The following is a 13472-nucleotide window of genomic DNA, read 5'->3' on the forward strand; positions in this document are numbered from 1 at the left end:
TAATTAATCCACATTTTCTATAACTAATAAGTTAGAATTGCAACTAAACTAAATGGCTAAAATATGAACTAAAGTGAAACATGCAGAAATATAGTAAAAATACATGAAAATAGTAATGTATAAGTACTGAAAAAATAAAAAATAAAAAGAAAAATACAGAAAAGTAGCAAAATAAAGTAAAAGATTCTGTAGTGGTTCACCAAAAAATACGCCAGAGATGGTGACCTCCCCACACTTAAAATGAAGCATCGTCCCTGATGTTCACTCAAGCAGAGTGTGAAGGGGTGTCATCACTGGAAGGATGGGTAGCTGGAGTCTCTGTGGGGGTGGTCTGAGGATCTGCCTGCTGCAGAGGGGGTGCTGACTGAATAGGGATCTCTAGGTCTGCAGCCTGAATCTGAGGCGGGACCTCCTGCTGTGATGTAGCCTGCTCCATGCCTGCTTGTGCAGCCTCTTTCTGTGGATGGGTCTCCGCCTCGTGATCATCCGCCTCCTCCTCAGATGGCTCTGATGGTATGTCAGGCTCGGAGGGGATGTCGCTGCCAGAACGGATCATCAGCTTCAGGTGCTCATAGCGTCGCTTGCTGCGACGCTCAGATCTCTCATATCAGCGTCGGTTGCGGCGCTTCATCTGGTCTAGCTGCTGAAACAGGCAGTGTACTAGGTGATAAACTGGCTCTGAGGTAGGTGGAGGTGCAATGGTGGTAGCAGGGGTAGCTGGGGTAGCTGTAGAGGAAGAGGGGCCAGCAGACGGTGTGGCTGTCTCACCAGGAACTGTGAGGAATGGAGGTCTGTAGCCCAAAGCCAGAAAGTTTCTGCTGTGAGGGATAATTTTCTTGCATTCTGCAGCAGGTGGCTTCTCATCAGCATCCTCCCAAGGCACGTCAGCTCGACGGCCTAGCTGTGTAATCAGATATGGAAAGGGGAAAGTGCCTCGGATGTGGACCCTGGCCATGTAGTACCGGATGAAGCGTGACAGGTACAGGTCCTTACCCTCCATCACACACCATAGGAGGGTGATCATAGCGGCAGGTAGCTCCGTCTCATGGGTACTCGGCATAACAAAGTTGCTCAGGATCTGATGCCATAGCCGAGCCTCATCATTTAAGTAAATCCGCTTGATTCCCTTAGGCATGGTGGTGTTCTGACCCATGACCCATGGAAAAGTCGGGTCAAGGGCTATCCTTGCCTTGACGGCATCCCAGTCAAACCTCATGAAGCGCATGTCCTCCTCAGCCTTTTGATAACCATCTGGCTGATCAGATTTAGGCAGAAGCTTCAGAATATCCTCAATGGCCTCTTCAGTGACCAGTATCTACTTCCCTCTTAGGGTCACTGCATCTAGGGAAGTTTTGAAGTAATTGTAGTAAAACTCTCTTACCCAAGAAGCATTGACCTTAGTCAGGTTTCTCTCCAGGAAGAACCAGCCTCTTTGTTTGATCTGATCACAGGTGTATTGCTGGAGTTCTTCCAGAATTTTCAGAGTCCGCTCCAGGTACAGGTTTCTGGAGGTTGTAAACACCGGATACTTTAACTCGCAGTATTTGTTTGCAAACTTGATAGGATCAGTAGCAGGGAGTAGCTGGTCAGCCTTCTCCTGCGGGGTAAAGTGTTTCTCCTGCCAGGAGTCATCATGCATGATGTCCAGGATGGACATAGAGGATTCTCCTCTTTTACATTTACCAGTTGTTGCCTTACCTTTTCCTTTTCTTTGGGTGTCAGACATCTTGAAAAACAGAAATCAAGGATATAATATAAATAGGAAGACAAGGAGGCAAATAACAAAAGAAACACATAATGGCAAAGGATCAGTAGAATGATGAAAATGAGTTAAGTAAATGTGCATTAAGGATTGTATAGGAGTTAGAAAACTGAGAAGAAAAATTCGCAATCCAAAATGTAAGATCCATAGAATTCATGTTAATTAGGAAAACCACAAACATGCCTTGAGTTAAAATAAAAGTAAAGAGTGAGTCAAAAAGCAGAGGGGGTTGTTAGAAAGTTAAAAGTGGTGTAAAATTGAAAAAGAGGTTAGAAAAAAAAATCAGTGAGTTAGTAAAAAGAAAGTTAAGGTAGGTGGCATGATGATTGGTATCTAAGTAACAAGGATTCACAATTATAAGCTACAGGCAACTCATATTCAAACAAGGAAGTTGATGATGATTCATATGGATATAGAAATAGCATAAATTGGAATCTAAACATCATAAATGCAGATTATTATCCAGGAAATTAAAAAGAGTAAGAAAGCTTGCCCTGGCATTCATGCAATGGTTTGGTAAAAGCAGAGTAAAGCAGAGTGCAAATTGCCAAAACCAAGACATGAATGAAAATCAAAACGGTTTACAGGAATTTGGGCAGCATTCCGGCTAAAATTGGATGTTCTCAGAAAATAAACAGCAACAGAATAGTTCATATAAGTTAAAATAAACTGCAAATAGATATAAATAAGATGAACATGAAGGAACATTCGCAGTAGCATCATGAAAAGTAAGAACATCATATGAACAATACGTAGAGCACAGCAACAGCAGAATTACGAAAAGTATAAAGCAAGTAGCATGAACAGCGCAATTAATCAGGCCTAAATTCACTAACCACATCCTAGGCTACCTAACCACCTAGAATCCACTACAACATGCATATCTAACTAGCCTAATTATGAACATAAACAAAAAATTATGGCATTAACTATGAATTGAAAGAAGGGTGGCGTTCGGCGGAACCTGGTAGGTGTATGAATGAAAGTGGGGCAGAGAAATGGTAGGGGGTGGCTGCGGTGGTGGCTGACGCGGCGGTTGAGGGTGGTTGGCGCGGCAGTGGTGGCTGTTCGGAGGCAGGGGGTTTCAGGTAGGGTAATAAACGTCCTTGACAGAATTTTCCACAATTCTGGATTCCCATGGAAGTTCAGCTTCTCCTAAGTCTTCAACCAACTCTTCTTTTTTTACAATGATAGCTTCCTCTACTTGTTCCAGTACGAAGGCATGCCCTGTTCTGTCCACTGGAGTTTCTAGTATCTCCTTCATACTACGCTCTTCATTAGATTGTCCACATGGGGCTGTGGAAGGTCCTTGAATGTTCGAACGTCTAGAAGATAATTGACTTACTGCTTGCTCCAGTTGATGAAGGGTTGTTTGAAGTTGATCTACTGTTTCCTTGAGGCGAACCTCTGATTCTCGGGGTGATGGATTTAGACGTGGTATATGGGGAAGTGGTGGTGTTTGGGAGTAATTGGATTGGAATTGGGGTAAATGAGGATCATATGGTAGTGAATGGTGAAAAAAAGCTTGTGAGTATGGTGGTTCGAAGTTATGTTAAGAGGATGGCCTATAAGCACAGGGTGGGGCTTGTTGGTAACTACAAGGTTGTCCACCATGTCTATTGGCTTGGTATGCATTGTAGAATGGTCTTTGTCCATGATATCTTGGAGGGTGTTGTTGCCTAAAAAGTTGATCAGATCCTCTTGGCTCCATCCATCTTTGATTGCTCTGACCTTGATGCATGTTCTTGTTATAACTTTCACTCCTTTCAACAATATTAGAACCTAACTCAAAGCGAGAGGGGTGAGAATTCATAGTAGCTAATAAAAAATAAAAATAAAAAAAGGGAAATAAAGACAAATAAACAAGCAAAAGAAAAGTATTTACAATAACCAATAATAAAGGCACATGATTGCAGTTCCCCGGCAACGGCGTCATTTTGAAGAACTGAAGATTGATGGTTTAGAAGTTATAGTAAACTCTCGTTGCAAGTATAGTTACTAAACCAAGCAATCAACCTTTCTTACAAACGTTTTGGTTGTCACAAGTAACAAACCCCTTAAAAATTGATAATCGAAGTATTTAAACCTCGGGTCGTCTTCTCAAGGAACTGCAAGGAAGTATGTTCTTATTATTGGTTATGAAGATTGTAAATTGGGGTTTTGAAGATGAGGAACAAGTAATTTAAATGGCAAGTAAAATAAATAAATAACTGTAAAATAAACTTTTGGCAAGGTATGAGAAATTGGAAGTCCTATCCTAGTTATCCTTATCAATGATGATGAAAATTGAATCTTAATTCCACTTAGTTAACCTTTACTTAAAGTAAAGGAAGGTCAAGCGACTAATTAGTTTGATCTTCAGATCCTAGTTACTTCCTAAGAAAAGATTAGGATTATTGAAGTTCAATTCAATTAGCAAAGGTAACAATTATCAATCATGTTGAGTTTGATAATGAGTTTCTGATTTCTTAACCAAGACCGAAAGGGAAAAAGTAGATCTATTCGAATAAAAATGTCTTCAGATTGGAAGCAACGGTAACATAAATAAAAGAGAGCAATAATAAACTGAAATACCTCAAATAACATTAATTAAAAGAATCATCTGTAACATAGAAAAGTTCATAAGTCAAATTGAGAAAATAAGTAATTAAAAAAGAATATTGAACCTGATAAAAAGGGGCAATCATGAAAGCAAGAAAAATCCTAAATCCTAATCCTAAGAGAGAGAGGAGAGAACCTCTCCCTAAAAACTACATCTAAATCATGAATAGTGAATAATTGGAGACTCTCCTCGAATGGATGCATTCCCCCACTTCATAACCTCTTATCTATGCCTTCTAGACTTGGATTTGGGCCAAAAAGGGCTTCAGAAATCGCTAGGAGCGTTTTCTGTAATTTCTGGTGCGTGGCCTCTGTCACGCGTCCACGTGGGTCACACGGTTGCGTCATCTGGAGTTTTCCTTATCACACGGTCGCTTCAGTCATGCGTCCGCGTCAATCACGCGGTCGCATCACTGCCAGTTTCTCCAAAAACTCCGTTTTGTGCTTTCCTTCCATTTTTGTATGTTTCCTTTCCATCCTTTAAGTCATTCCTGCCTTAGAAGATCTAAAACTACTCAACATACGAATCACGACATCGAATGGAAATAAAGGGTAATTAAAATAATTATTTTTAAAGCATAGGAAACATGTTTTTTTCACATACATCACATAATAAGGAAGGGAAAGTAAAACCATGAAATTTTCATGAATAAGTGAGTGAATGATTGAATAAATCACCTAAATTGAGCACAAAATATATCATAAAATATGGGTTTATCAACCATCCTGAGAATTATTATTAAAATTCTGTGGCCTTTGAGGTTGCTCTCTCCACCCAAAATTTGGGTGATTTCTCCACCCCTGATTGTAGGTCTGAGAATAGGGATCATTATTGGGGTTTCTAGGAGCACTCCCCATGTAATTGACCTGTTCAGAAGAGGATTGAGCATAACCATAATTATCATTTTGCACAAAATTACCTGTCATATCCAAGGTTCGGAAAACCGGACCGGTCATCAAACCGCTCTAGCTACTGGTTCACTGGTTTACTGGTTCAACCGGTCTAACCAGTGGTTCAACCGGAAAAACTATTTTAAAATAAAATAATAAATAAATTATAAATAAACATTCTAAAATATAATTATAATATAATATTATAGTATAATATAAATATTAAAATAGTTTTCAAATTTAAAAAACTACATTTAATGTCATCAATCAAATTCATATAATCTTATTAATATACAAATTCAAGTTAAATATTATAAAGAAATATCAAATATTAAATGTCAACATAAAGAGTTATCAATCATCAAAACCTCAAGATGTCTTCTGAGGCATCAATGTCTCCTCATCTAGCCCCTCCAATTTTTTCAGCTAAAGCCATAACAAAAGGAATGGTACGAGAAAATGAGGTAGTTAATAGATCATCAAATGAGAATCTTTTTGTTATTGCAAAGTGAAGATGAACATGCCAATGTAGAAGAATAAGTAAACAGTTAAATTCCTATGCTGAATAAGAAGAATAAGTAGACAACCAAATTGATAGAATCATAAAACTAAAATGAATAATATATAAATTAATTAATGGTTTTTGATTCCTCTGACTCTGAGGATGCAATGTAGTTTCTCTTTCATTCCATGAAGTTAAGAAGGAATAACATTCTGATCACTAAACAACTAGACTAGAATATTCCATTAGCAAGAAAACATAGATAGAAACAGAATAAGATTACCCCAGATAACAAAATCAGTTTTTTTCATCAACTTTGTGTGGAATCAAAAGAGTATCATGCAGAAGTATACAAGTTACACACCAGAAATAGTGAAAAGCAGCATAAGCAGTTTGAAGTATGAGGAATTTTCAAATTCAAAAAGAATGAAAACCAGATAACCCCAATCATAAACACCATTATCAAATCAAATAAAAAATCAACCAAAAATAACCTTGCAAATGAATAAAACATATATAAAATTAAAAACAGCCACAGCAATGAATCCTAACAATTCTGCCTACACAATGAACATTAACAGAAATTTGAGCAGAAATTGAGCAACAAATTTTTGCCTACACAATTCTGCCTACACTATGAACAGCCACACAATTCTGCCTACACAATGAACATTACCAATTCTGCCTACACAATTCTACCTACACAATGAATATTAACAAATTTCAGCTTATTTAGCAAAGGAACGAACAGAAATTGAGCAACAAATTACAGCTTATTTACAAAACAGAGTAACAAATTTGAGCAGAGGAACGAACAGAAATTGAGCAACAAATTACAGCTTATTTACAAAACAGATTATTTATTTCTCATGCTATTGAGCAGAGGAACGAAGAAGGAAGAAGATGAGCAGAGGAAGTTCACAGAGGAAGTTCACAGATACTCGAAGTTCACATAGGAAGTTCACAGAAAATTAAACAGAAATCTAAGTTCAGTAGTTCACAGAGGAAGTTCAGAGTATCAATTTCATGTTTCTTATACTAGAGAAGATGAGCAGAGGCGAAGAACAAAGAAGATGAGCAGAGGACGAGTCACTCACCTGGCGTCGATGGAGGGCTACTGGTGTTGACTGTTGAGGACCGCGCGACGATGAAGACGATGCGAGCTACTGCCTGCTGGTGTTCAGAAGATGAAGACGATGGAGATGGAGGGCTACTGGGCAGGGAACCAGGCGACGATGGAAGGTTACTGGGGCTGAGAACCAGGCGACGGCGGTGGCTGACGACCCGAGACCGCGGCGACGAAGGAGGGCGACTGGGCGGCTAGGGTTCACGGCGGCTAGGGTTCACTGATTCACTCACTGTGAGATGAATCATGAATGAATGCGTGAATGGGGGAAGGGGGGATGGGGTGCTCCGTGCTCCACGAGCGGGTCGGGTCGGGTGAGTTTTTTATTTTTTTTAATTTTTACAATAAAACGGCGTCGTTTAGCAGAATCGGCCGGTCACTGGTTCGGTCCAACCGGCCGGTTTTTGGCCGGTTTGCCGGTTCTTCAGCGATTCTTTCTGGCGCAGTTTTAAGAGGGGGACTGGACCGTTTGCATTACCGGTTCGCGATTAAACCGGTCGAACCGGCCGATCCGGTCCGATTTTCAGAACCTTGGTCATATCATAAGAGACCTCTTGAGGTGGATTTTGGGTGTTGATAGCTGAGACTTGCATGCCACCCATCTGCTGAGTAAGTAAATTTATTTGCTGAGACATAAGCTTGTTCTGAGCAAGAATAGCATTAACAGCTTTCATTTCCAACACACCCTTCTTCTGAGGAGCCTCAGAGTTCACAGGATTCCTATTAGATGAGTATAAATATTGGTTGCTAGCAACCAATTCAATCAGCTCAATAGTCTCCTCCGGTGTCTTCTTCTTGTACAACGAACCACCTGCAAAATTATCTAAGCACATCTTGGACATTTCACCCAAGCCTTCATAAAAGATATCTAGTTGGGTCCATTTGGAGAACATGTCCAGAGGGCATTGCCTAGTCAGTAGCTTGTATCTCTCCCAAGCTTCATAAAGAGTTTCACCATCCTTCTGCCTAAAAGTCTGAACCTCCACCCTAAGCTTAGTCAGCTTCTTTGGTGGGAAAATTTTAGTAAGAAACTCAGTAACAACCTTGTCCCAAGTATCCAAACTCTCCTTGGGTTAGAAATCTAGCTATAGCTTTGCTCTATCCCTCAGAAAAAATGGGAAGAGCATAAGTTTGTACATCTCTGGGTTCACTCCATTCGTCTTTACAGTATCACAAATCTGTAGAAAGTTAGAAATAAATTGATTTGGGTCTTCGTGGGTAAGACCATGATACTGGCAGTTTTGTTGCACCAGGGTGACCAATTGTAGCTTCAACTCAAAGTTGTTCGCAGCTATAGGAGGCACCACAATGCTTTTTCCATAAAGATCTGCAGTAGGAGCAGAGTAAGAGCCAAGCACTCTCCTTTGTTGTTCATCCACATTCAGATTTGCCACATTGGCATTAACAGCATTATTAGGATCCATATTGGACTATGTAGCTTTGTAAAGTCTTGCTTGTTGCAAACGCCGCCTGAGAGTCTTTTCAGGTTCAAGATCAAAGTCTAAGAGAGGTTCCTTGTCTCTGTTCCTCGCATAAACAAACAAAAAAACAAGAAAAAATGGGAATCTCTACGTCATAGTGCAGATAATTCCCAATGAGGTAATCTGTGTAAAATAATAAAATAGAAATAATAAATAAATAAAAAAATTTCAAAAATAGACAGGGAAAATAAACAAGAAAATTAAAATGGAATTAACTAGGTGACACCAAACTTAATTTCAGAAATTAAGGAAAAAATATTAGTGCTATTTATTTATATTTTTTTTCCGAAAATACTAAAGCAAAATTTAAATAAAATTAAAACTAAAGCGCCTAATCTAAGCAATCAAACAACTGATAATTATTAATCACTATCAATCCCCGGCAACGACGCCAAAAACTTGGTGCAGAAATTCTAACCACAAACTAACCGGAAAGTGCACCGGGTCGTACCAAGTAATACCTCAGGTGAGTGAGGTTCGATCCCACGAGAATTGAAGGACTAAGCAACAATGGTTACTTGATTCACTTAGTTAGGCAAATAGAAAGTAATGTTTGAGAGTTCAAAGATGTTAAACAATATAAAGAATATTAAAGAAAGGCAAGTAAATAAGTTGGGAATAAAATATGGAGAAACAATTAAGGTTTCAGAGTTATCTATTTTTTGGATTGATTTTTCTTATTAATTTATTTTAATCATGCAAGATTTAATTCATGGCAAACTATATGTGACTAGACCCTAATTCCTTAGACCTTCCTAGTTTCCTCTAAAATTCATCAACCGCCAATTCCTTGGTCACTTAATTCCAATTAGAGGGTGAAGTTCAATTCTAGTTTATATGCCACATAAACTCTAATTATCCAAATATAAAAGGATTATATGTCACGTATCCCGTTAAATCCATATAATTAAAATTTAGGAGAATTTATTTTCAAGCTGTTGTTCAAGTAAAGAGCTTTTCCAAGTTATATAAGAACTCAATTAAAACATGGGTCATACTTCTGTTCCACCCAAGTTAATAGAATAAAGAACGAAAACAATTCTTGAAATATAAATCAATACATGAATTAAAATAGAAAAGCAATAAAATCAATCCATACAATAAACAAAGCTCCTAACCTTAACAGTGGGGGTTTAGTTGCTCATGGTTCAAAGAGAAAATAAGGATTCTGATAAAATATATTTTGGTAGTCTGGAATGGAATCCTCTCTTCTGGAATAATTCCAATCCCCTTTTATATATAATCCTAATTAATTTAAAAATCTATCTTCTAAAACTAAAATAATATCTTTTCCTATTTTAAAATAAAAATTAAAGTTTAAATTAGAATTAATTAAAGCAATCAGCATGTCTTCAATTGATGGATGGGGACCACTTGCTTCGTAGGGTCCATGCCTAACTTGGAGTGGGCATAACCATTCTTGTGTGAATCTCCATTGAGTCTCTGCTATGCCCTGGCTCTAGTCTGTGTTTCTGGGCTGAAAACTGGATCGAAACTCGGCCTGAAATCCCCCCAGCGTTTTCTGCAAATTCTGCACGTGGCGCATGTCACGCGTACGCGTCTGTCACGCGTACGCGTCTGTCACGCGTACGCATCGATGATCTTCTTCGCATGTCACGCGTACGCTTCAGGTACGCGCACGCGTCGCTCCTCGCTGGTCAGCTCCTTGGTTTCTTCTCTTTCTCTGCAGAAACTCCATCAAATCCAACCAAATTCTACCTAAAATAAATAGAATTGCACAAGACTCAAAGTAGCATCCATAGTGGCTAAAAGATAATTAATTCTTGATAAAACTTAACAAATTAAATGCAAATCCACTAGGAAAAGGTAAGAAAGATGCTCACGCATCAGTTATCTCTAGAACACATTTAAAGTTAAACGGTGGTAACTTAGAGATGAAGAAAGATAACTAATAGTTGGAGAAGATAGTATTTGATTTAATAAGATGAAGAAAGAGAGTAATGTAAGAAATTGAGAATTGATGATATTAATTAGTTAAGAATAATAAAAATGTATGATCAGTGAGTTGAGTGAAATGGAGAATGACGAGATTGAGACATGAATTAGTATTGAGAATGAAAATCATAAATTGTAAGATATGATTGAATAACCTGAGCTTGGGGCGTTGTCTTCCCCATGTCAACCGGGATTTTCCCTTGGTATTTATTGAGAAAGTGCAGTAATGTCGCGAGTATGCCAGAGTTGCATATGTATGCTAATGATTGAACATTATTGAGCTTGGGGTACTATCTTCCCCATGTCAGCTTGGGGTATTCTTTCCCCATGTCAGCTTGGGGTGTTGTCTCTTCTCCCCATGTCAGCTTGGGATTCGTCCCATGGATATTATTGAGCTTGGGGCATTCTTTTCCCCATGTCAGCTTGGGGGTCCTTCCCATGGTGTATTTTGAGCTTGAGAACATGTCGGGATGGCTACGTAACTGACAGTTGATTTCAACAGCCATAGGACAAGATGCATCATGCGCATTTGATTGTTTTGATTGCTATGTATTATCTGAGATTGCCTAACTGAATTTATATCATGCTACCTGCTATACTTGCTACTTGCTCTATTTGTTTCTTCTTGTGTGTGAATTTGTCTGGTTGATTGTCTCTGCATGATTTATGTATGATGGAGGAGCGAAGGAATGGTAAAATGGGTTGGCGTTGATGTTAGGTTTAAAAGTGAGTAAGTCTAGGAGTGTTTTAGATTACCTACCTCTTTTTATGGCTTCTGCTTAGAAATTAAGTTTTATAACTGTATGTTGGAGTTTTATGATTGCCTTTGGCATTTCCAGGACCTTATATATTACATGTGTGGCACCTTTACCATACTGAGAACCTCCGGTTCTCACCCCATACTGTGTTGGTGTTTTCAGATACAGGTCGAGTGGCTCCTCGGTAGGCGTCTGAAAGTTCCGCGGCGAAGTGGTTTACTTTGGGGTCTCCTTTTGTTATTTTGATGTATATATATGTATAGTTTCTCCTCTGTATGTAAGAATACTTTGTTTATGTACCTCTTAGAGGTTTTATGGAGAATTAGGATTTTGAACATATTCTTTTGGGTTATTATTATGTATATATATATGTACGTATATGTTCTCCGGCTAGCCTTGACTTCGCAGGCTGAGTCAGGAGCTAGTTATGCTGTGTTCTTGGCCCTCTACTCGTATCATCTGTACATATATATTATTGAACTTTAGTTTTCTTCTCACCCAAGTAACCACGTTTTCTGAGGGTTGCACTTTTGAATTTTGCGATTTTGTTTTACCCGTTTTTCAAGGCTCCTAGTTAAGTATCTCTTTCTATATATATATATATATTTAGAGGTCGTAATACCTTACTATCTCAGTCTTATGACTTAAGCATAAGATTAAGTATGGTAGGGTGTTACATTATGGTATCAGAGCAGTTTGTTCCTATAGAGCCTGAGGACGGACTGAATATGCCTTTGTGCATTTTCTGTGTATGTGTTTATGTGCTATTAGGATATCTAGCTGATATATGTGGCATAAACGTTCATGAGCACTAGACTTGCGATATTGAGACTGATCAACTTGATATCACTTGTTTGGTGTGTATAGGAACCAAATGTCGACTCGCGGACGTGAGTGAGGTAGAGGCAAACTAGGCAATGCTACGCCTGAAGTGACAGGGAATATTCCTAATCATGTAGATTTCATGGCTGCTCTAGGGAATATGGCCGTGACGATGCAAGCGACAGCCGAAGCCCTGGGAAACCAAATAAATAATGGTAACAATGGCAACAACGGCAATGATGGTCCTATGACGCATTCCTCCTTCCTAAAGGTTCATCCTCCGACCTTCAGAGGAACCTCGAACCCTACTGATGCGGATAACTGGATACAAGCCATTGAGCGAGCATTACAGGCTCAGCAGGTTTCTGAAGAACAGTGGGTTGAGTTTGGGACCTACCAGCTGCAAGGTAAAGCTTAGCATTGGTGGCAGGGCATGAGGCGCATTCTGCAGCCTAATGGGGTTGTGATCTCTTGGGAGTTGTTCCGAGAAGAATTCTATAAGAAATACTTTCCCAATTCAGCCAGAAATGCTAAGGAACTTGAACTGCTTCAGCTGAAACAAGGCCTGATGACCATCACTGAGTACACTAGCATGTTTGAGGAACTGTGCCGTTTCTCACGGATTTGTCAGGGAGCTCCTGAGGATTTTGCTGAGTGGAAGTATATCAAGTATGAGGGAGGCCTTAGAAGCGATATTCTGAGCTTCGTTGCACCGATGGAGATCCGAACCTTCTCTGAATTGGTAAACAAAACCAGAGTTGCTGAAGAATGTCTGAGAAAGGCGGCATTAGACAAGAGTGATCACCAAAGCTCTGTTAGGGAAGATCACGGAAGAAATTTAGCCCCTAGAGGTCAAGATTTCAAGGGAGGCGGCAATACTCCACAACAACATCAAGTCCAGAGTAGCTTCCGGAGGTTCAATAATAACAATAACCAGGGAAAAGGACGTGGAAAACATGCTTAGTTTATGCAGGATGACTTGACTTGCAGAAGGTGTGGAAGGTACCACCCAAACTCTCCGTGTAGGGTCGGTTGAGATGTCTGTTATTACTGTGGAGGAGCTGGGCATATGCCCTGGAATTGCCCAGAAAAGAAGAGTCAGGATGCTAAGAGAGCTCCGCAGGTGGGACGAGCGTACACTATGAGGACGGATGGTGCTGAGGGCACAGATGCTCCAATTAGAGGTAATGATGAACTGGTAATTAAAATTTGGACTGCTTTACATGATGATGATCTGTAACACTTATTATAATCCTCCACCCAGTTGTGAGAATTGTGACTTCCAAGATATTGATCGAAAGATGACTTTTAGTTACTGAAACAAAATGGCATTTGGTTGACTTTGAGGGAGTGACTAGGTTCTTAAAGAATAATAACTAGAGTTATGTAGTAAAAGAGGATTGGGAGAGTAAACATACAACTTGAGTTATAGGTTAGGGATCGAGAGTGTTGAGAATGGTATGATGACACTATTGGAATCGAAGGAACTCAGAAGCTTGAGGGATTATAAAATAGAGGACGAGATCCGTTCAATTAAGTGTTTCCGGTATGAAATACCAATTGGACTGGAGAG

At 39.4% G+C, this 13472-nt stretch overlaps 1 protein-coding gene across 1 annotated transcript; it reads left to right on the plus strand.

Annotated features, from left to right (window-relative positions):
- Window positions 12042-12863, plus strand: LOC107640315. Its single transcript, XM_016343846.1, has 2 exons — window positions 12042-12306; window positions 12421-12863. The coding sequence occupies exons 1-2, from the start codon at window positions 12042-12044 to the stop codon at window positions 12861-12863; spliced, it is 708 nt and encodes a 235-aa protein (XP_016199332.1).

Source organism: Arachis ipaensis, chromosome B05 (assembly GCF_000816755.2).
Source record: "Arachis ipaensis cultivar K30076 chromosome B05, Araip1.1, whole genome shotgun sequence".
Classification (NCBI taxonomy): domain Eukaryota; kingdom Viridiplantae; phylum Streptophyta; class Magnoliopsida; order Fabales; family Fabaceae; genus Arachis; species Arachis ipaensis.